The sequence below is a fragment of the Pseudorca crassidens genome, chromosome 12, assembly GCF_039906515.1.
Source record: "Pseudorca crassidens isolate mPseCra1 chromosome 12, mPseCra1.hap1, whole genome shotgun sequence".
Lineage (NCBI taxonomy): Eukaryota > Metazoa > Chordata > Mammalia > Artiodactyla > Delphinidae > Pseudorca > Pseudorca crassidens.
This window is the reverse complement of record NC_090307.1, coordinates 49,626,901-49,651,970: the sequence shown is the minus strand read 5'-3', so window position 1 is coordinate 49,651,970 and position 25,070 is coordinate 49,626,901. Positions and strand designations below refer to the sequence as shown.

At 35.3% G+C, this 25,070-nt stretch overlaps 1 protein-coding gene across 4 annotated transcripts in view; it reads left to right on the top strand.

The window, feature by feature from the left end:
- TAF4B (TATA-box binding protein associated factor 4b) overlaps window positions 1–25,070 on the top strand; it is a 113,401-nt gene that overhangs the window by 30,107 nt on the left and 58,224 nt on the right. For all 4 annotated transcript variants that reach the window (XM_067699431.1, XM_067699429.1, XM_067699430.1 and 1 more), the window contains 3 exons: window positions 2,197–2,329; window positions 2,993–3,095; window positions 22,442–22,611. In XM_067699431.1, coding sequence (XP_067555532.1) covers window positions 2,197–2,329; window positions 2,993–3,095; window positions 22,442–22,611 — 406 coding nt within the window. The remainder of the gene's footprint in view (window positions 1–2,196; window positions 2,330–2,992; window positions 3,096–22,441; window positions 22,612–25,070) is intronic.

The window sequence follows — 25,070 nt, the reverse complement described above, 5'->3', positions numbered from 1 at the left end:
TTTTGTTTGTTTGCTTCCTTTCCTTATGGAATTTAAGAACAGTTCCATGTCAGATATTCCAGATCATAGTTAGTGTAAAAATCATAATTAATGTAAAAAAAATAGCTGTCACCTGAAGAAGATTGTGTAGCTCTAGACCTGCAGTTTCTATAAACTATAGAACATTAAATTAACATCCTAGTAAAACATCAGAACTTGACTTGTCAAGAGAAAAAGCTAAGGTATGTACTATTTACTCTTCTTCTTTTCTAGTGGTTTTCTTGCAGGGAAAGTAAATAAAGGACATGTTTTTAAAAATATAATAGCTCTTTGTTTTGCTTGCCAAGTAGGAGCAGATGTATCATCTTTGGGCCAATTTCCATCTGTCTAATTTCAGTGTCCATAAGATACCTAATATTGTGGTCTAAAAATGGTACTTTCTTTGAAAGAAGACTACTGAACTGTTTTATACTTTCTCATTGTATTTTATTTTGCTCAGCAAGTGTGCAGGAATATACTGCACATGTGATCCCAAGTGTGTTAGGTGCACTTGGTAGCATACATCCTCATTGGTACATCCTCATTAGGATGAGGAATGATGGCTATCCAGGATTATTAAATCAGTTGCCACATTTGCCTCCTGCTCCCTGCATGAACTTGCCCTGGAGTGGGCTGTAGACTGAGCCACACACATCCCTGGCCTGGGAGCCCTCCTGCAGACACCAAGGCTTGCCTTCCCCAGCTTGTTCTGTGCTAGGGCCACACGCTGACGCTGGGGTCTTCTGGCCTCCATGCCCCCACCCCTCCTGGCAGGACCCCAGGAGGCATAGAGCCTCCTTCCACTTCAGGGGCTGGTCTCTAGGCTGTTACTTTTTTTTTAATATTTTTGAGTACCCATCAAAAATGGTATGAAGACTTAACTCATAAGCAAATTTCTAATAACATTTTATTACTATCTTTTGTAATTAAAATACTGAAAAGAATACCAAATAAAAGATATCAAGAAGGAAAATATGAACAGTAGGGAGGTATGCCAGAATTGTTAGGAGTGTTTCTGTTTTCTTTTGAGTTTCAATCTGAATGCATAAATGGGACTCTGAATGTGTATTACTTTATGGAATTTAAATATGTTTCCTAGGACTTTACAATACATAAGTATGATCTCAACTGAAATATATCATTGTTTTCAAGAGTTGTTTCTCTCTTTCAAGAGTCTATTCTCATAGAATCATGGCAATTGAATTATTCCAACTTGTATTTTTTCTCTAGGAACGTTGGTTCCTATAAGATTATTTATTGGGACATTTTGGATTTCTTGTAAGTTACTTTTGTTTAGTAATATGCACTAGACAATTTTATTTACAAAAAATTAGAGTATAGAATAAATTATACCTCCAGAATTCCATTATGAAGTCTACCTCCTAGATCATTTATATTAGCCATATATGAGTTTGAGGACTTACAAATATTTCGCTCTCAATAGCTGGCTCAAATACATGGTGACTGTTTTTTTTCTTTGAAGTGAAAAAATGAAACTCTGCTATTCTGTTTTTTCTTCTTTGAAGCTAAAAACAAGGCCCTGCTATTACTTTAATTTCTCTTCCTTTATCCCCAACCCTCACCCTCTGGATTTCTTGAACTGTTATCTTGGAGAATGCCTGTAGCATTGTTATCTTTCAGATACTTTTAAAAAAACAACCAATTGAAAGTCATCATCTTCTAGAGGTATATTTTGAAATATTTATGGATAAAAAGATATATCTGGGATTTGCTTTAAAATAATTGAGAGTGGGGAGAAGTGGGTAAGGATATAGATGAAATAAAATTGGTCAAGAATTAATCATAGTTGAAGCTGGGTAATAATGGTATAGGTGGTTTCATTTTATTGTTCCCTCTGCTTTTGTATGTGTTTGAAATTTTCTGTGTTAAGTTAAAAGATGAAAATAGGGTCTATTTGGAGATTTAAATTTAGCAGAATATAAATTTGAATTACACTCTGAAAATTATAGTGTGAGATAGTCATGTTTTTCACTTTTGAGTAAGATAATTTTGCTACATACAAATTTAAATTTTAAGTAGGCTTTCTTGTGATGCTACGATAAAGGTATATTTAGTTAGGTGAGCCTAATCATTTGTTCTATTGTTACAATTGAAAGCTTGTTCTTTCCTAAAGCAGGTCTAGTTGAATGACTGTATTAATAATTCTCATTGTTTCAGGTAGTCCAGCAGCCTTCAGGAGGCCTTGCAAAACAAGTGACCACACTTTCCCATTCCTCAGCATTGACCATCCAGAAATCTGGACAGAAGGTGACAGTGGGCACTGCAGTACCTACCAGTCAGTTTCCTCAAGGTAGACTCTGGCTCATCCCTTGGGTTTGGAACATGATGGGTTTCTGTACTTTTCTTTTGCACTGTTAAGAGAAGAGAGATTTCTTTTAAGTTGAGACCTGTGAGAGAAGACTGAAAGATAACTTTACTATATTCTTTGTACATAGCCACTTTTTAAGGGTGTATGTTGTTTTAGATTAAAGAAGCACCACTCATGGTGTTTTGTAACTAGATAAAACAATCTACTAGTAAATAAAGTACTTTTTTTAACTTATAAAATTTGCTATTGTCTTATTTCTTTTTAAAATGTGCTTCTTTCCCTACGTTTGGAAGTCAGTCTTACAAATAAAAGAGGTTTTATGTATTTTTTAAATCTACCAATATAAAGGATATATTATTAACATGTTTCTGTCACCTTTTCTGCATAATATTTTTATAATGCTGGTAATTCTCTAGCCAATTTGAGGACCATATAAAAAGAAATGGGAGAGGTCTTAATTTTATGATTTCTTGTGCAGGGAATAAATTCATCGTCATGTTTGAATTTAAACATAGTTCTAGGGCAGCTTGAAATTTTCTTTGATTATTCTGTATGCATTAAAAATAACTTGTCCTGAATTTTTCCTAATGTAGTGTGATTGCTTTTTTAAAATTTTACCTTTTCTTTCTTCTTTTGATTTTATAGCTTCCATTCTAAAGCAAATTACCCTGCCAGGAAATAAAGTTCTGTCACTTCAGTCATCTATTCAGAAAAGCAAAATAAAAGAGAATGGAACAGCATCCTTCAGGTAAAGAAATTAAATAGTTAAAACTTGGTCTGGTTTAAGAAATTAATATTTTTTAAAAAACAGGAAAGGGATGACAGAATAATACTTATATAAAATAAATTTAATGATGCCTTTTTAAAAAGCTAACAGTACTTTATTGAGTATAATTTATAAGCAGTAAAGTGCACAAATCTTAAATATAGAGCTCAATGAATTTTGACGAACATATGCCTGTGTAATCATAATTCAGACCAAGATGCTGAACATATCCATCATCTCTATGCTCCTTTCATATCAATGACTTCCAACCCTTGCCTTTGGCAGCCACTTTTCTTATGTCCATCACCATAGATCATTTTTGTCCATTCTTGAACTTTACATAAATGGAAAATTACATTATCTACTCTTTTGCATTTGACTTTTTTCACTCAGCATTTTTTTGAGATTTATCTACATCATTTTGATTATTAGAAGATTGTTCTTTTGTACTGGTGAGCAGCATTCATTGTCTGAATGTAAATTTGTTTATCCGTTTTCCTGTTGATGGACATTAGGATGTTCCCAGTTTTTTAATGATTCTATATAAAGTTGCTATAAACATTTACATACAGATTTTTATGTGACCATAGGTTTGATTTCTCTGTAGTAAATATCTAAGAGTATTATTGCTGGGTCATTAGGTAAGTATGTGTTTTACTATTTAAGAAACTACCAAAGTTGTTTACTCTGTTTACTTTGCATTCCCACCAGCAGTGATGAGAGTTCCAGTTGTACTCCAACTCTGTCAGTACTTGTTATTGCCAATGCTTTTGATTTTTACTATTCCAATAAGTGTATAGTGGTTGTTATTATTGTCATTTTAATTTGCACTTTCCTAATGACTTAAGATGTTGAGCATCTGTTCTTATGCTTATTTGCTATCCTTATACTATCTTCTTTGGTGAAGTGTGTATTCAGATCTTTTGCACATTTTTCCTTTGAGTTGTTTTTTTTCTTATGATTGAGTTTTTAGAGTTCATTATATATTCAAGATCCAAGTCCTTTGTCACATAGTGATTAGGAAGTATTTTCTTTGTGGTGTGTTTTATCGTTCTTTTACCAGTGTCTTTCACAGAGCAAAAGTTTTTAATTTTGCTGAAGTCTAGTTCATTAGTTTTTTTCTCTTATAGGTTATGCTTTTCATGTTTTGTCTAAGAAATGTTTGTGTAACCCAAGGTTTCAAAGATTTTCTTCTATGCTTTGTTCTAGAAGTTTTACAGTCTTATGTTTGTCCTTGGATTGATATTCTTTAATTTCTACCAGTTGATTACTTAAAAATCAGTGTGTGGATATTCTACTTTCTTTTTTCTGTATCTTCTCCCATTTTTAGTTGCATTATTTGTCACAATATATAAATATTTGTACATTAGTCCTCCTTCCTCATCCCCACCTATATTTTAGTTGTAGTTCTACTTTTATATTAAAATGCTCACCTTCAGTCTGTTCTCTGAAGTTTTCCTAGTCATCTCTTGTTTGGATGAAATTAATTGAATGTAGTCCATACTTTAATCTACCAGGACAACCATTATTTCATCCTTATGCCTGCCACTAGTTCTCTGGTCTCTCTTCTGCAGTTTTTATTCAGTCTTCTTTTACCCAAAGCCTTTGAGGTGGGGGTGAGTGGGTTGGGAAATTGGTCGCAATAGGACAAGAAAGTATGTACTGGGAATTGTTTTCCTTTTTCACTTATTCTTGTTTTGAAGTTTGGGTATTTTTTGTCTTCAAGTTATGCTGAGGCTGTGGTTTTTGTTGTTCTGTATTGTTTTGGGGAGTAAATGTTGGAAGATGGTGACCTAGGAAGTCATCATTGTCTTCCAGTGCAGTGAGTTTTGACAAAAGGCTAAATTCATGTACCCAGTACCTCAGTCAAGATACATAGAATACTTTCAATACCTCAGAAGCCTCCTTTGTGAGACTTCCCAGCCAGTCCCCCTATTATACCTTAGGCAGCCACTGATTGGCTTCTTATCATTGTAGATTTGTCTTTCCTGGGGTTTCAAATCAATAGAATCATATAATTTGTATTCTTATGTTTGGTTTCCTTTGCTCAGCATAATGTGTTTGATATACTTGCAGTGTTGTTGCATGTATTAGTAATTTGTTGCTTTTCATTGCTGAGTAGTATTCCACTGTATGGGTCTACTGCATTTGTTTGTACTGAATTGTCTCTTTATCCATTGGTGGACATGCGGGTTGTTTCCAGTTTTGGGCTATTATGAATAAAGCTGCTAGGAACACCTGTATCCAAGTCTTAGTATGGACATAAGTTTTCCCTTTACTTACATAAAGATATGAATGAAAATGCTGAATCATTTAGTAGGTGTATGTTTAACTTTATAAGAAACTGCCAAACTGTTTTCCTTTGTGGTTGTACCATTTACAGTCCTACCCGCAAAGTATGAGAATTTGTTCCATATCCTTGCTAACAATTGATAAACTGCAGTTTAAAAGTTTTAACCATTGTAGTTGGTATTTAGCTGTACCCTCATTCTTCAGTATCTGCGGTGGGATTGGTTTTAGGACCCATTGCAGATGCTCAAGCTCTATAGTCTGCCCAGCATATCTGTGGTTCTGCATCCTCGGATTCAACCAGCTCCAGATCATCTACTACTGTGTGTATTTACTGAAAAAAATCTGTGTATGAGTGGACCCGTGCAGTTCAAACCCATGTTGATCAAGATGCTGAGTGTATTTTCATGTCCTTATTGGCCATTTGTGTAGCTCCTTTTGTGAAATGTCTGTTCAAATATTTTGCCCATTTTTAAATTGAGTGATTTTGTCATGCACTTTTTCTTCATCTATTTAAGATGGTCATTCATTTTTTAAATAATACAATGTATTCTGAATTACACTGATTTTTAAAAAAATAGTTTGAATGTTAGTATTCCTGAAGTATTATTATCCTTTTTATATATTGCTGCATTTGATTTGATTAATATTTTAAGGGTTTTATATGTATGTTCTTTAGGGATACTGGTGTATAGTTTTCTGTTCTTATGGTGTCTTTGCCAGATTTTGGTATGTGGTTATGCTGGTCTCAAAAATGTGTTGTATGATGTTTTTCCCTCTCCTTTATTTTAAACCTTTGAGTAGAAATTATTTCTTCCTTAAATATACGAATGAATTTACCCTTGAAACTAAATAGGTCTTTTGTTTTCTTTGGGGGGAAGGTTTTGGATTTTTTTGTTATTTTATTTATTTGTTTGCTCTGGGTCTTAGTTGCGGCAGGTGGGCTCCTTAGTTGTGGCTTGTGGGCTCCTTAGTTGAGTCATGCAAACTCTTAGTTGCGGCATGCATGTGGGATCTAGTTCCCTGACCAGGGATCTAACCCAGGCCCTGTGCATTGGGAGCATGGAGTGTTATCCACTGCACCACCAGGGAAGTCCCCCGGGGGAAGGTTTTGATAAGAAAGTCAGTTTCATCTATAAATGATTTTCTCTGTCATCTTAATGTCAATTTCAGAAAGTTGCATTTTTTAAGGTTTTTGTACATTTCATCTTACTTTTAAATTTGTTGAAATGAAACTGTGCTACTACTTTCTTTTCCTTTTAATATTTGTAGATTCTTTAGGGTAACATAGTATCATGCTTTTTTTTTTTTTTTTTAAGGATTTTGTGTATTTTATCTTAGTTGTTGACTTTTTCGGGCATATAGCTGTTCATTTTATTCCCTTATCCTTTTAATATCTGTAAGATTTGTAGTAATACTCTCTCTTTTCATTGATATGTTTCTTTCAGTTTTGTTTAGTGTTTTTAGAAAGTTAACTTTTGATTTTACTTTTTTTTTTAATTAATTTATTTTGGCTGCACTGGGTCTTCGTTGCTGCACACAGGCTTTCTCTAGTTGCGGCACGCAGGGACTACTCTTTGTTGGGGTGCACAGGCTTCTCATTGCGGTGGCTTCTCTTGTTGTGGAGCACAGGCTCTAAGCACATGGGCTTCAGTAGTTGTGGCACGTGGGCTCAGTAGTTGTGGCACCCAGGCTCTAGAGGGCAGGCTTAGTAGTTGTGGTGCACAGGCTTAGTTGCTCACCGGCATGTGGGATCTTCCCTGACCAGGGCTTGAACCCGTATCCCCTGCATTGGCAGGCGGATTCTTAACCACTGTGCCACCAGGGAAGCCCGATTTTATTGTTTTTATCTGTTCATCTTTTGTCTATTTTATTGACTTATAAAAAATATTCCTTTCTTTTCCTTGTGTTGGGTTTTAGTTGCTTCTCATTTAAAACTATAAACCCCCTAAGTACTGAGTTAGCATCCAGCCAATTATAGTGTTTCATTTTCATTTTTATTCATGTCAAAATATTTTCTCCTTTTCCTTTTATTTAATAGTACAAATACTTGGGGCTTCTCTAGAGATTTTATTCATTTTTTTCTAACGTAATTTTGTCCTGATCAGAGAATATACACTGTAAAATATCAATCTTACTAAATTTGAGACTCTTTATTGTGGTCAAACTTGATGAATATCTCATATGCCCTTGGAAAAAATGTATTACTCAGTTTGGGGGAGTAGTTTTTTGTATGTGCCATTCTGGTGAAGGTAGCTAGTAGTGTTTATATCTATTTCCTGGCTTTCTTTTTTTGGACTAGTTCCATCAGTTACTGAGAGTGGGTATTAAATCTCCAACTGTGCTTATAGATTTATTTTTTCCTTTAGTTCTGCCAGTTTTTACATTAATTATTTGAAGCTCTGTTATTAGGTATACACATATTTATAATTGTTATGTTTTTCTAATAAATTGGCCCTTTTATCATAATTAAATGTCCTTTTTTATTATTTTTTAAAATTTTATTTATTTATTTTATTATTATTTTAAAAAAATTTTTGACCATGCTGCGTGGCATGTAGGATCTTAGCTCCCGGACCAGGGATGAAACCCGGGCCCCCTGTAGTGGAAGCACAGAGTCTTAACCACTGGACCACCAGGGAAGTCCCCACATGTCCTTCTTTATTTGAAAATATTTCTTGTATTGCTGTGTATTTTATCTGCTGAATATAAACACTTCAGCTTTGTTACTGTTTGCATATTCTATCTTTTTCCTTCCTTTTTTTCAACCTACATGTGTCTTTGTATTTAAAGAGTGTCCTTTATACATTACATATAGCTAGGTTGAGCTTTTCTTATGAAATTCAACAGTTGTTTCTTTAGGTTAATATTTTGCTATTTTATTCATTTGTTTTTTGTCTTTTAGGGTAAGTGATTATTATTTTATATTTCATTTTAATTCCTCTGTTGGCTTCTTATCTATATCTGCATTTTTTTGTTTTTGATCAACAGGGATTACAATATGCTATAACATGTATTTTTAGTATACACTCTATTTGGAGTTAATATAGTACCACACATAAAATATGTGAACTTTGCAACAATATAAGTCCATTTACCTCACTCTCTTCTTCTGTGCTATATATTTTTATTTTCATATGTGTTACATCAGCATGCATTATAAATATATGTGTGTATCCACAGTGTTATGATTTTAGCTTTAAAGTCCTTTTTTTTTTTCCCTTAAAGTATTCTTTCTTTTCTTTAAAACATTCCCAGTGCTCTTCTTTTTTTTCTGTAGAGTTCAGTTTTCAGTGGTATTTTTTCCCTTCAGCTAAAGAGCTTCCTATAGCATTTCTTGGTCTGTAATTCTGGTGACAACTCTTCTGTTTTCCTTTTCCTGAGAACTATTTTTGTTTACCTTCCCTTTAGAAGGGAAGGTTTTTTTTTTCCCAATTAGAAATTGTAGGCTGACCCAGTCTTCTTTACTGTGAAGACTTAAAGATGTTATTCCATTGTTTTCTGGTCTCCATTGTTTCTGATGAAAAGTCAGTTTTCCTTCATATCATTATATATATTCATACCATTATCTCTCCTGTCCTTTTATGAATCCAATTATATATGCATTAGACTTTGATATTTTCCTGCATATACCAAGGCTCTGTTATTTTCTTTGATCTTTATGCTCCTTTAAATCTGTCAGCATATTTGTATGCTTCCTTAAAAATCTTTGCTAATTGCAACATTTGGCTCATTTCTGCCAACTTTTTTTTTTTTAACTCTAGGTCCCATTTTCCAGTTTTTCATACGTCTTATAAGTTTTCATTGTGTTCAGAACATTCATGACTTTCTGTTTTTTCACATATCTAGTAATTATTGACTCTGGATTCAGTTATGTTCCTGAAGACTGATTTTTAATTTAGTAGACTTCATTTTAGTTTAACTTGACTGTTCTTAAATTCCAAACTTAGTCTTTCTTAGGTTGAGTAGCAGCTGAAATATTCACTCAGTTCTTTCCCCTTCCTATTGCTGTTTTTGTTAGGCTGCTGGGGTGTCCCCTGGGGCATATGTAGTTCTTCCATCAGTCAATGATTAGGTCAGATTTATATGCAGATTTGAGGGATTACTGCTCTGTGGAGCCTTACATTCTGGTGTATCTTCCCTAATTGTCCAAGTGCTCTTTCAACACTGAAATCTGTCCTCTGACACCAAGAATACGGCTGCACAGGCTGGAGAGTGCTTTCAGGCCAAAAGACATAAACTCACAAATTTTACCCATAGTTGTTACCATATTTCAAGGGTTGACTTCTCTCTAGTTTCTGGTTGCCTTTTTCCCATTTTTTAAAGTGGTTGCCTTTTTAAAAAGTTGTATGTTGATTTTGTAATGATTAATTAAGCTACTCTGTCATTACCAGAAACCACACCTCCATTTCTTTTTTAATAGATTTTTGTTCTCTATTGGAATTATCCTCTGCATTCTTGAAAAATTAGTCATAGTTATATTAAAGTTCATACCTAATATTCCCAACATCCAGGTTGTCTGTAAGTCTGTTTCTGTTATTTGGCTTTTTAGTCCTATTTCTTGGTATGAACTTAGTAATTTTTGAGTCAGTGTCAAATATGTGTAAAAAATAATTATAGGGGTTTTGGATTAATTACCTCCAGAAAGAGAACTTATCCAGTTTGCTGGTTGGCAGGAGAGGAGCAGATTGCCTTCATCTAGTCAGTAACTGAATTCAAATCTAGGCTGTAATCTTTCCAAGACTCCATGTCCCTTTGGTTCTCCCTGACTATAGGATGTAGTACCTCAGGTATTTCAACTAAGACTTAGGGTACTTTTCTTTGCTGGATTCTGAACCCTAATTTTAGGATTTTCAGAATGGTAAATGAGCATTGGCTTCAACTTAAGGTCATAAGCTGCATTAATCCCTAACAAGAGAGTCAGCCTGACCTTTGAAGCTTTGAAGCCAGGGGTTGACTTCTCCTCTCTACCTATGAAAGTCCTGATGGTATCTTCTTCCAGTATAAGCTGTTTTGTCTACATTAGAAGTATGTTGTTTAGTGTAGCCACTTCTATTAATTGTCTTAGGTAGATCTTCTGGATAACTTGCAGTAGTTTCTACATCAGCACTTGCTGCTTCACCTTGTACTTTTATGTTACGGAGGCAGCTTTTTTCCTTAAACCTCATGAACCAACCTCTGCTAGCTTCAAACTTTTCTTCTTCAGCTTTTGTATCCATAGAATTGAAGAAAGGTAGGACCTGACTTTGAATTGGGCTTTGGCTGAAGGAAATGTTGTGGCTGGTTTGATCTTCCGTCCAGAACCACTAAAACTTTCTTTTGTATCAGCTTTTGTATCAATAGAATTGAAGAAAGGTAGGACCTGACTCTGATTTGGGCTTTGGCTGAAGGAAATGTTGTGGCTGGTTTGATCTTCTGTCCAGAACCACTAAAACTTTCTTCATATCAGCAGTAAGGCTGTTTCACTTTCTTATCATTTGTGTGTTCACTGGAGTAACACTTTTAATTTCCTTCAAGAACTTTTCCTTTGCATTCACAACTTGACTAACTGGCACAAGAGGCCTAGCTTTCGGCCTTTCTTGACTTTCTGCAGGCCTTCCTCATTAATCTTCGTCATTTCTAGCTTTTGATTTAAAGTGAGAGATGAGTAACTCTTCCTTTCACTTGAACACTTAGGAGGCATTGTTGGGTTATTACCTGGCCTAATTTCAATATTGTCATGTCTCAGGGAATAGGGAGGCCTGAGGAGAGGGAGAGAGACTGTGGAATGGCTGGTTGGTAGAGCAGTCAGAACACACACAACATTTACCTATTAAGTCGGCAATCTTGTATGGGCATGGTTTGTGGTGACCCAAAACGATTACAATAGTAACATCAAAGATCACTGATCACAGATCACCATAACAAATAAAATAATAATGAAAAAGTTTGAAATATTCCAGGAACTGACAAAATGTGACGAAGAGTCACGAAATGAGCAAATGCTATTGGAAAACTGGCGCTGGTAGACTTGCTTGACCACCGGGTTGCCACAGACCTTCAATTTGTAAAAAACACATTATCTCGAAGCACAATAAAGTGAAGTGCAATAAAAGGAGGTGTACCTGTATAAGCACGGTCTTTTCTGGGCTTATCTATTCTGTTAATCTTTTTTTTAAATATCTATTTTATCTTACTGTTTAATTTATTTCCAATAGCATACTGCTCAATTTACTATAACTTCAAAATAAATTTTACCTCTGTTAAGGCATGTCTCCTACCTATCCCTCTTTATTTTTTTATTTCCTCTCCTTCCTCTACTTTTACACCCTCCTTCCTCCACTTTCATACCCGCTTCCCCTGCTCTTCTTGATTTTTTTTGCCATTCTTGGGATTTTGCTGTTCATATAAATTTAGGCATCAGTTTAAATTCCACAAAAAACCTGTTAGAATTTGACCAACATGGCCTTGAGCCTATAGGTCCATTGTCCTTCAGCTGATTTCTTTATAATTTTGAACCTTCTATCTATGAACATGATTTATGTCTCCATTTATGCATGCTTTCTTTAACATCTTTCAGTAAAGTGATATAATTTTATCTATACAGGTTGTACACCATTTGTTTTGTTTATCTGTTAGGTTTATTCCTAGGCACCTTTTTGTTGCTATTATAGGTAAAATTTTTGGTAATTGCCTTTTCTGTTCCTAGTATATAGAAATGTAGGTTGCTTTTTATTTATTTATATTTATTTTTGGCCACGCCGCGCAGCTTGTGGGATCTTAGTTCCCCAACCAGGGATTGAACCTGGGCCCACAGCAGTGAAAGCCCACGTCTTAACCACTGGACCTAGGGAATTCCCTAGGTTGCTTTTTTAAAAAAAATTATATGCCAACCCCCTTGTTAAGTTCTTATTTCTGATAATTTTTAAATTAGGTTGTTTATGTAGACAGTGATGTCAGGAGTGAGATTAGAATTATAGGTTGGCTTTTCTTTTTTTGCTTCCAGCACTTTAATAATGTCATTTCATTCTTTTCTGGTATGTATGCATGTGTTCACTTTCAAAGATAAAGCCTACAAGGAAAGGTCACCCCAAGCAAAGGAAACATCAACACAATTGGAATGCCACTGACTTCAAACATTGGGTGATCAAATATTCAGTACTAAAAACTCTCATAGGGCTTCCCTGGTGGCACAGTGGTTGAGAGCCCGCCTGCTGATGCAGGGGACGTGGGTTCATGCCGACCCGGGAAGATCCCACATGCCGTGGAGCGGCTGGGCCCATGAGCCATGGCCACTGAGCCTGCACATACGGAGCCTGTGCTCCGCAACAGGAGAGGCCACAGCAGTGAGAGGCCCGCGTACCGTTAAAAATAAAATGTGGAATCACAAAAAAATGAGCAAGTAACAATTATCTATTAAAAAATGAATACAAAGATTTGGTAAAGAACCAAATAGGACATTTAGAAGTGAAAAATGTAATTGCTGAATTTAAAACCTCAGTGGATGGGTAAATCAGATTAAATCTGGTGACCCAAATTGAGTTTGCTTTACTCCAAAGAAGATTTGTGACTGTGTCCCATAGGAACCAGGGATGACTATTGACTTGGGACCATGTTAGTACCTGTTCTAGAGAACCTGACTTAAGAGTTTCTCCACTTTAACAGAGGCCTGAAAACTAGTGCTAGCCACAGGCATTTGCCCCTGAGGCAGTTCTACTTTTAGAAGGTGCTCAGTGTTTATTTTTACTGACACCTTTTTGACAACTTCTGTGCATCCAACACTGGAATGAAAATAAGCTGGTCTAAATTAGAAGAATGTCATGTAATTTCTCATGGGTAAATCTAGTCCAGTTAATGCCTGAAGCAAAAGTGTCACCATTAGTATTTTCTTTAGGTAGTTTCTAGCTTACTACTTTTGCTCATTTAGCTATTGAGTGCTTATTGCTTTCTAAACTTGTATATTGGAAAGTAGTTTTTGGTTTTTTTTCCTGGCCGCGCTGTGTGGCCTGTGGGATCTTATTTCCCCAACCAGGGATTGAACCCGGGCCCTCAGAAGTGAAAACACAAAGTCCTAACCACTGGACCGTGAGGGAATTCCTGAGAGTAGATCTTCATTGTGTATGTTATAAATATTTTTCTCCCAATCTTTTGTTTAACTTGTAATTTTGTTTTTAGTGTCTTGTTATTTGAAGATTTTAAATCACAGTATTAACTTCATTAGTCTCTTCCTTTATAGCTTTTGACTTTTGCATTATTTTAAAAAATCTTTCCCTATCCTTAGCTCATAATGACGTGCTCCTATATTTTCTTCCAAGTTATCTATACACACCTCATATATGCAATAGACCTTTACAAAATCTTCAGTAATTCTTGATTCTATCTTTGTAAATAGCTTAAACAGAAATTACCTTTTCCCAGTTGGGTTGCTCATCTTAACAACAGTTACTGAAGATTTCATCATCCTTACTTTTCTGATTTGAAATGCTACTTTACCTTTTAGTAAATTCTCAGTTATACAAGGGTACATTTCTAGATTTTCATTTTAGTGCTGTTTTTGTTTTATTTCTGTGTTAATATTTTTGCATTTTCAGTTATCTTTCATTATATGTTTTTATATCTGTTTAGATAAATCCTCTCTCTTTATTCCTTTTTCAGTCATATCTGCTGTCTTGAGGCACTATCTAAAGTTACCCTATTCATTTATTTACCCTTCTTTATGCGCCCCACTCCTTTTTAAATCTCTGAGAGTTTACAATAACTTTACCATTGTATACCTAACATTTAGAACAATGCCTTGTTCATAATAAGCATTCAGAAATTTGTTGAAATAATGAATTTTGAAAAAGAGAATAGGATTATCTATAATCTTAGATATAATCTATTTTTAAGATATATTTTATTTTTGCACAAAGATACACTTTTCATTTTCGTATAATATGTTCTAGTTATTTGGGTTATGTGTGGTTTTATGCATATCTTTTTATAGTAATGTCTTTCAGTTTTCTTTCTTGGATACTTAAGATCACTTTAGTTATTGTTAAAATGAAGCTTAAAATAGACCCTTAATATTGACTCTTGTTAATAAATAAGGGGAGGTAATAGTGTATGGCATTAGATCCTGTCTTAACTGGATGAGGTTTAATAACATAGAGTGATATCTGCCTGTATTTTCATAACTACCTGTTTAACTGAAAAGAACATTTTTGTGACTTTTTCCCAGTGTAAATCATATTTTCTGTTGTGCTTGTCAGTACATCTGGGATGAATAAGGGAAGCTATATAGTGTTTAAACACCAGAGGGTGCCAGAGATTTGTGTTTTATTCTTCGTACTTCAGAATCAGAAGTGATAAATATTACAGTACCTGTGCATGTTTGTAGAGTTAACTCTATTTAAACAGACTGGCTATTTGATGATAATAAGGAATTATTGTTGATTTTTTGAAGAGGTGATAATGCCTTATGGTTAAGGTCTTCGTTTAGAGTTCTTATATTTTAGAGAGAAATTATAAAATATTTATGGATGAATAATATATATATGTATATTAATATATACTTACATAACTTAGAAGGTATTTTACCAGCTAGGAATTAAGAGGTTTTTTTAAAATTTGCTTTAAAAGACACTTAGAAAATAATATAGGACAAGGTTACATGCCGTTTGCACAGATAATATTATTCCACCAACTTTAATGTCCCATTTTTTCATATTGCAGGAATCAGATTCTCTAGTGTAGATTAAACATGTGCTCTACTTTGCTTCATATGTAATTAATTGTTTCATTATGTATTTATTAAGAGTCTGTCCTTATATATACAAGTGTATCAGTGATATATACTTGTTATATAGAGTATGACATAATATAGATGATTAATCATTCAAGTAAGGACTTAAAGAGAGAGAAAACAGTCTCTGGTGACGAAATCTTGGAAAGTCAGGAGACGGAAGAAACATCCTTCTGAGCTGTGCCCAGATAAACTCTAAATCTAGGGTTAAAATTCAACAACAAAAAAATCTTCTTGAAGGAGTTGCTTTATGCTAAATCTTGTTAGAAATTAGGTTCTTAAACATTCCTCACAGCGAAATTACATGAATGAAGACTTAGAGATGAGATTGTGAAGTCTTTCATAGTTTTTAGGCAGATTTTTTCGTAGTAAAAATGCGATTTAGGAAAAATTATCTTTGTGCTTACATGCTGAATGAACTGCAAAGGAATATACTCGTAAGTAGTTCCTACAATCACTGAAGTTTGAGAAATACTGCAATATCCTATGCTGTGTTTGAGTTAAAAAGAGGAAAGGGAATTTCCCATGAGGAAAGATACCTTTAAAAAAGTCATAGAAGGAAGAAAGCAGCGTTTGTAAGCTGGCTGTGGTAACGTAGCGAGGTTATGCCCAAGGGTGGTGAAAAAAGAATATTGAAGGTAACCTTATTTAACCAGGGATTAGTAACCTAAAGGAAGAACTTGATCTTCTTAAAATAAAAATTTTTTGTTTATACCTTTTAAGTGAATTATTTATTTATTTGACTAGATAATACATACATTTTGTATAGCATTCGAAAGGAACAAAAGGATATACAGTGGGAAAAAAATAAGGTTCTCTCTTGCATCATTTTCCCTCTGCTACCCAGGTTCTCAGCCTAGAGCCAACCACTGTTATCAATTTCTTGCATATCTCTCTAGATAGAATCTTTTCAACATAGATGGCAGTATACAATATATGATGTTTTATTGGGTTGGCCACAAAGTTTGTTCGGGTTTTTCCGTAAGATGTAATGGAAAAACCCAAATGAACTTTTTGGCCAACCCATTTTGATATTTACAACTTAGTAGTAATAAATCTTGCAGATTATTCTATATCAGTATATAATCATTGTGATTTGATGTTCTAAACAAAGTTACATAATGATAGATATTTAGGTTGTTTCCAGTGTTTTGTACTCAGAAAACAGAGTTGCAATGACTATCGTTTCACATAATTCCTAGAAAGAGCAGTTTATTCATTTTAAATTAGATAATGTCAACCCTCAGTGGAGTTGGCTTAACAAATTATACTCTGAGCAACAAAGCTTAAGGTATCATATTTCCACATGTTCTCGTGAACTTTACCAATCTAACAGGGAAAAAATTGTATCTTAAATTTTTCTTATATGAGTAGGGTAAAACATCTTATATTTGAGTCATTTAAAATTTTTCATTAACTGAAGATTTCTATGTTTCGTACATTTTTCCATTGGATTTTAGGTCTTTTCCTTAGTTATTGGTAGGAGCTCTTTATATATTAAAGGGACTCCTTTTTTCATGATATGATTGCTTCCTTCAATCCTCAGTCTCAGATGTGGGGATTGTTATTGTCTCCATTTTACTGATGATGCAGGCCTAGAGAGGTTAATTAATTTGCTTTATTTCATATAGACAGTAAGTGGCAGAGTCAGGATTTCACGGTAGGCAGTTTGACTCATCTTTTTTACCCACCATTCTTCTACTTCCCAATACATTGTCACAGATAAACAGCATGCTGTTCTGAGCACATACAAATTCCTCAAATATTTAAGTACCATTTATGACTACTCTGCTAGAAACGATAGGTGATGAGAGTGATTAATATGATCAATAAAATTAGTCTGGTTGAAGTATAAGGCAAATAGTTGACTATTGGAAGACAGAGTAAGACCTACCATAACAGAGACAAAATGTACCCTTGGAAGTTCAAAAGATGTAGCAATTGGACAGATGCTTTAAAAGTATAAAGATAAGTTAAACCAACATTTCCAAAGTAGGCATTTGAAGTAGGTCTGGAATATAGATAAGGCACTGACAGCTGAAAGATAATAAAGCAAGAGGAGCTAAAGACTAGAACAGGAAAGCCAGAATCAGTAGGAGCTATTTTATGGTGAGGAATGGGAGGTAAGAGTGCTAAGTTAAGGTCATTACTTGGAAGGCCTTGCATATCAGGTTGAGCTCATAGGATCATGAAATGTTTGTGTTTTGGTTTTTGGTTTTTTTGCGGTACGTGGGCCTCTCACTGTTGTGGCTTGTCCCATTGCGGAGCACAGGCTCTGGACGCGCAGGCTCAGCAGCCATGGGTCACGGGCCCAGCCGCTCCGCGGCATGTGGGATCTTCCCAGACCAGGGCATGAACCCGTGTCCCCTGCATCAGCAGGCGGACTCTCAACCACTGCGCCACCAGGGAAGCCCCATGAAATGTTTTTGAATAGGAAACTAATGTGATTTTCTCTACTGTAGAAAAATTAGTCTGGTGCTATTATAGATCTTAAGAGGGTAGAAGAGATTTAAGAAAGTAGGTACAAGCAATGGTTAACTTTATAAAAAGCTGAAGAATTAGATCAGTTTCAGAAACCAAAATGCAAGGTATTAATGATAATTGGGTAATGCTACTTTAATTTTTGCATATTAACCTATTACTCTCCACAGAATCTTGAGTTGGAAGCCTTTTTCTACTGAGGCACTATTAAATTTCCTTTTTGTATGTCTTTTAAAATGAAACAGGTTATCTTTCACAGCACCTTCATTAAAAGACATACTGCATTAGACCAGAAGACTTGAAGATGCGATTTGGAGGTTCTCACTTTCTTTTCCTTGAAAATTGAGCCAACCCAGAATCACAAATACGCCTCAGCATCAAAGCCTTTATTACTCTTGGCCTATCTTACAATATTTAGCCTTATCAATAATGCTGCTACAACATTGTGTTGTCTTTGCTTTCCTTTAGTCTGTCTCCTTTCTTAGAGGAAGTTTTAAGTGGTTCGGGTACTGTTTATTGTGGTACCTTTTCCTCTTCCCTCAGTAGGGGTCTTCCTCTATTCCTGCTGCCCTCTGTAACCACAGCAACTGGCAGCTGAAGTAGAGGGAGCTGTGTTCAGCTTGGGGCCAAATTGGGTGGGTGGGTAGGCAAGAACAAATCTTATTGGGTGTTTAGCTCCCTTCTTAGTTCAGAGAAAGGCTGCAAGAAGATTCTAAAAGACATGGGACAGTGTCCTCATTGAACATTGAGTTCTGTTCAGTTCTAGTACTGTGCATGGTACTGGTAGTAAGGAGGCTTGGTACTGGTCTCTCCAGTCTGTATGTGAGATTTCAGCAGGGGCTATGTGGGACCTCACCTATGGAAGCAGGGTGCAGTTTACAGGGCCTGTGTACCTGGCAAACAGCTGAGATTGTGAACAATCAGTGTTGTGTGCATGTGTGTAAAGGCCATGTGCTGTGTACCTTGTACAATTCTGATTTTTTTTTAAAGGAAAGATGAGGCCATATGTCTAAACTTCATAATATTTTTCTGTCTCCAGTTTTCTTTCTCTGTTTGTTTATATATTATTTTTTTAAATATCACTAACCATTTGATTGGGTAATCTGTGTATATACTACAACATTCAAAGGGTAGAAAGGAGTATGGTGTGGTGTAAATGAAATCTTCTTCCTATCCATGCTTCCCTGTTTCCCTCTCCAGAGGAGAATTTCTTGTGCATCCAGAGATACGTTATGCCCGTGTGTGTGTGTGTGTGTGTGTGTATTTTTTTCGAGGTGCAGTCTGTTCTATACCTTGTTATGTTTTGTTTAGGTTTTTTCCCACTTCACAATACACCTTGGCATTTGTTCTGTGCCTGGCCAAAGAGAGCTGCCTCATTCTTTTAAGTGGCTGAGAGTGACCTTAGAAAATACCTAATCTAAGTTATTCATTTTTTAAAGGAAGAAAAATTTGAGTCCTAAAGGTGTTAAGTAACTGGTTGGTATTCTCTTTTGGAGTGACCTGACTTTTCATCGATTTGTACTTGGCCTTTTTGTTTTAAATAGACTGTTTCTTAGAGTAGTTTTCGGTTCATAGCAAAAAATTGATTTGGACGTTGTAGAAAATGGCAGCACATGCATAGCCTCACCCATTATCCGCATCCCCCACCAGAGTGGTCTGTTTGTTACAATTGATGAACCTGCATCGAGACATCATTATCACCCAAAGTTCATAGTTTACCTTACAGTTCACTCGGTGTGTGGTACATTCTGTGGGTTTTGACAAATGTGTAATGACATGTATTGACCATTATAGTATCATACAGATACTATATATTTCACGGTCCTAGAAGTCCTCTGTTTTCTGCATATTCATCCCTCTCTGCTAACCCCTGGCAACTGCTGGTCATTTTATTGTCTCCATAATTTGCATTTTCCAGAATGTCATATAGCTGGAATCATCAGTATGTAGCCTTTTCAGATTGGCTTACTTCACTTAATAATGTACATTTAAGGTTCCTCTAGTCTTTTCATGGTATGATACCATTTCTTTTTAGGACTCAATAATATTCCATTGTTTAGATTTACCACAGTTTATTTATCCAGTCACCTGCTGAATGACATCTTGGTTGTTTCCAAGTTTTGACAATTAAGAGTATATGTGCTATAAACATCCATGTACAGGTTTTTGTGTGGACATAAATTTTCAGCTCCTTTGGGTTGGTACTAAGAAGTTTAACTGCTGGATCATATGGTAAGAGTATGTTCAGTTTTGTAATAAACTGCCAAACTGTCTTTCATAGTAGCTGTACCATTTTACATTCCTACCAGCAGTGAATGAGAGTTCCTGTTGCTCCACACCCTCATCAGCATTTGGTGCTGTCGGTGTTCAGGATTTTGGCCATTCTGATAGGCGTGTAATGGTATCTCATTGTTTTAATCTGCATTTCCCTGATGACATAGGATGTGGAAAATCTTTTCATGTGCTTGTTTGCCATCTGCACATCTTTTTGGTGAGGTGTCTGTTAGGTCTTTGCCCCATTTTTTAATCTGTTTGTTTTCATATTGTTGAGTTTTAAGAGTTCTTTATATGTTTTGAATAACAGTCCTTTATCAGATATGTCTTTTACAAATATTTTCTCCCATTGTGTGGCTTGTCTTTTCATTTTCTTGATACTTGGGGGTTTTTTTAATATTTTTTACTCAGACCTTTTAAAATACTTTTTTTACTCAGACCTTGGTCCATCTTTAGGTTTATGGTTTCTACTATTCTTATGCTTTAGATTTTATTTATTTTTTTTGACATCTTTATTGGAGTATAATTGCTTTACAATGGTGTGTTAGTTTCTGCTGTATAACAAAGTGAATCAGCTATACATATACATATATCCCCATATCTCCTCCGTCTTGCATCTCCCTCCCACCCTCCCTATCCCACCCCTCTAGGTGGTCACAAAGCACTGAGCTGATCTCCCTGTGCTATGCGGCTGCTTCCCACTAGCTATCTATTTTACATTTGGTAGTGTATATATGTCCATGCCACTCTCTCACTTCATCCCAGCTTACCCTTCCCCCTCCCTATGTCCTCATGTCCATTCTCTACGTCTTACACTTTAGACTTTAAATGTTTAGATGTTTCTGGAATACTTCTTTGTTTTCATAGTTGGTAAATTGATTCTTAGAACCATTCTCATACCATCCCTCTGACAGAACCTCTGTGACATTTGATGAGGTGGAGTCCAACCATTTTCATATAGATTATTATTATTATTTTTAATATTTATGTATTTGACTGTGCCAGGTCTTAGTTGCAACATGTGGGATCTTCATTGCGGCATGCAGGATCTTTAGTTGCGGCATGTGGGCTCTTTAAGTTGTGGCATGTGGGCTCTAGTTCCCTGACCAGGGTTCAAACCTAGGCCCCCTGCATTGGGAGCATGGAGTCTTATCCACTGGACCACCAGGGAAGTCCCCATACAGTTTATTTATATTGCGTGTTTCATTTGGTTGATTTGAGATACTAATTAAAATTTTTTTCTTTTCTCCATTACACAGACACACCTTTTAATGTTAGGTCTTTAAATATAGTGTTCAGATTGTGAGACCTTTGTTCTTTCTCTCCACTTGCAACTGCTATGTCCAGCACTTAACTTTCTTTCATTTAGTTTGAATCTCTCATACCTGTGTGAGTAGGGGCTCTTTCCCTCTCACTCCTAACATGCTGCTTTTTAAAGCTGAACACCAGAGGCCTTCGTATCTTGAGCGCTTGACAGTTATACTTTATTTCCCTTTTTTGTGCATAAATGCATTACCACAAGGAGGTTCATAATTTAAATCTGTTGACATGAAACCACATGATATATCTTTCGGCCCATGCAATAAATAGAAACAATATGTTTTTTATAAAATCATGTTTGTGTAAATTATGTTATGCATTGGTACATGAGTTATGATCAGTAACATGCTTGTTATTACAGGGTGTTAAGAATGCCGTAAGGGAATTTTAGGTTTTTGTCTCTCACTTCTCTATCCTGAAACATATATACTCATCTTAGTACTGTAGCCATGTAGCAATTCTGTTAGATAAAAGCAACTATTTAATTTTGCTGGAACAATGCAAGGAGCTCAAACATATTTTGTGTTTTTATATGTATGTCTTTTGCATATGTGTGTATAAAATAATTTTAAATTTTAAATATAAGCCCTTTGCAGCCACTTGCTTGAGGAGGTGGTTTAATGAATTCAATTGGTACAGGTGGAGCACACCAAAAGTCTGAAGTGGAAAAACAAAACTACTTTTAACCATATGGTTTCAGAATAGCTAGTCTAGAAAGCTTCTTCTCAAGGGCTTTTACATGGGTATGGACCTTTCGGGATTGGGGGATTTCTCCTCCTCAGTGGAACAGTGCACTGCACTGGGGATATCTGAGGGGTTTTAAAATCATCTTGGATGAAAACAAAGAAGTCTGTTTTTATTTCATTCTTTCATTACCCGCAATTTGTGGATAACTTAGTATAACTTCCAAATCCCTCTTAGACTATCTTATTTACTAAACTGAGAGTGGGAGAGATGGGCACTAGGAGACAAAAGTTGCTTCTGATTCATCTTTCTGATATTAAATGTACACTAGTGGTTAGAAACACCAGTGAATTTTAAAGGCTGACAGGGAAAGATAGCCATGCTTTACTTCTCTTGCTTGGATAAATTGAGTAAAATAATGTCTTTAGTTATAAGGAGAGATCTATAATTCTTTGCTGTCTTAAATCACTCATTCACATACCACAACCACTGAAAGCTTTCTTTTTTTTTCTATTAGAGATGAAGATGACATCAATGATGTGACTTCCATGGCAGGGGTCAACCTCAGTGAAGAAAATGCCTGCATCTTAGCAACAAACTCTGAATTGGTTGGCACACTTGTTCAGTCATGTAAAGATGAACCGTTTCTTTTCATTGGACCTCTACAAAAGAGAATTTTAGACATTGGTAAGTATGATTATTGACCTGATAGGACTGTCTCTTACAAGGAAAATGTTATCAAAAGAGATAGCCTGGGTTGGTTTTTCTGGGAATTCTGAGGCTTAAAAAAGGCTCTGGAAGTAATCAAGATTTCATGGGTGTTATAGAAAAAAGTATTTTATTTTAAAAGTTATTAATGTAACTTAAATCATGTAACCTATGGTTTCTGGTGTAGATAATAGACGTTAATATTTTATTCATCTTAATGGGAGAATAGATGTGTAAAAAATGAATATATGCTTATGATATACTATTTTTTTCTGTGCTGTTCTTCCTTGGTTGGGCTTTAGGCATGTAACTTATTACAAGTTTGTTTTTATGAAATAAACAGCCAATGAGAGTTAGTCCCTTTTTCCTCATCTCAACACTGAAATTCAAACCCATCCTTACCGTAAAAGAACTGAACTAGAATATCAGAGTTCTCTCTGGCCAGGAGTAGTTGCTGGGTGGCCTGATGTATGTGAAAGGAAATGGAAGAGAACATACCAGTTTTATTCTGGAGCCAAACAGCTTTTTTGTTGTTGTTTAATACCAAACTTGCAGTGATAACTGAAAAAAGAGACAGATTGGAGAGAGGTTGTTGCACGTGAATTATCTCACTTCTTGTGTCCTGACACAGGGACTTATTGGAGTCTCCTCTAGCTCTCTTCCTTCACCCATGTCCAATTTGAGGGGCCAGTATCAGTGACCTTTTAGTATGCTTGACTAAGAACCTTTACATTCTGTGTTGAAGGCCTAACACAAAAATGTGAAGGTTTCAGATTTTTGATACATCCATGATATATTTAAGGAGTTCAAAATGCATTACTATTACTTCACAATTACTCAATAAAGAAATATGTGAGCTCCTACTGTATGTTATTCAAATTATCACTTTTTTCACCTCTAATTTAAGTTGGTTATATGTTATCCTTCTTTTTTCTTGAAAAACTAGAATTTACAGTAGTTCAAAGGGATAGAAATTCAGAAGAGCTAATGGTAAAATGTTTGTTTGCTGTTTGCTTGTGTTTTGTTTGATTTCTCCCTCCTCCTCCTCCTTCCCTCCCTCCCTCTCTTTCTTTCTCTTTCGTTTTCTTCTTGCATTGTATTTTGTATTGTATAGGAGACGGTTCCTTAATTTTGGAATAAGCCTAAGCAAATATCTTTCTGTGATGGCTTGGGAAATTTACTGGTGTTTTAACTCCTTTTAGCCATATAATTATTTAGAACTGGTGGAGTAGAAGTAGATTCATACTTAGTTTTAGCAATTCCCTGCCCCCCTTCTAAATTTTATTTCTAGCTTGATTTAAACCTTGATTATATGATAGGAAAACTTTTAGTTTGACAGAGCATTTTCCATCATTTAGGACAGGAATTACAATATTTTTTCCTGCAAAGGACCAGATCGTAAATATTCGCCACTTTGTGGGCCATATAGTCTGTGTTGCAACTGCTTACCTCTGCTGTTAAGTTACAGAAGCAACTGTAGACAGCATATGAACAAATAGAAAAGACTGTATTGCCATCAAACTTTATCTGTAAAGAGAGACCAGATTTAGTTTGCTAACCTCTGCTTTCAAGGAAAATTCTGGGGAGAACTCTTTGTATTTTCAGTTCTTGATGATAAAACACCAACTTGTCATTTAATATGATGGAAAATTGCAAAACTTCTTCCCTCTGAATTACTTAAGCTTTTAAAACAAAAACAAAAACCATAGAGTGAATGGAGTTATATATTTCTAGGAATTTTTTCATTTACAATAAAATGTTTTTTATTTAATACAATAAAATTTTTTCATGTACAATAAAATGTTCCATGTTTACAGAACAGATCAGAACCAAGACCATTTCTTAATAACAGGAATTATAAAGTAACCCAAAGAATTTGGGGAGGAAGATTTTCTTACTTGAATATGTTAGGGGAGTAAACATGCCCAATGTTCTTCCTTTTTTGCTAATTACCTAAATTAAATTGCACAGACATTCTGTAAAAATCACGTAGTAAGCTTGCAAACACCTACTAGATTGCCTTAAACAGTCAATGGTGACTTTACTAAAGGGAGTGTTTTATTTTAAAGTGAGACTTTAACTTGTAACTCTCTTATGTTTTATCATCAGTTTAGTGAAGATATTAGAATGTTTGATTGTTCACTAAGCCCTGGAATTGATTGCAACTCCCAGTACTTGTTTATTTTTAGTATTTTAAAAATATGGATATTTCTTTAGCGTAGGTTTCTGTTTTATAAATACATATGAAATTATTTTCAAAGTTTCTCCGCAAACACTATATATTCTTTTTTTTTTTTTTTAATTTATTTATTTATGGCTGTGTTGTGTCTTTGTTTCTGTGCGAGGGCTTTCTGTAGTTGTGGCAAGCGGGAACCACTCTTCATCACGGTGCGCAGGCCTCTCACTGTCGCGGCCTCTCTTGCTGCAGAGCACAGGCT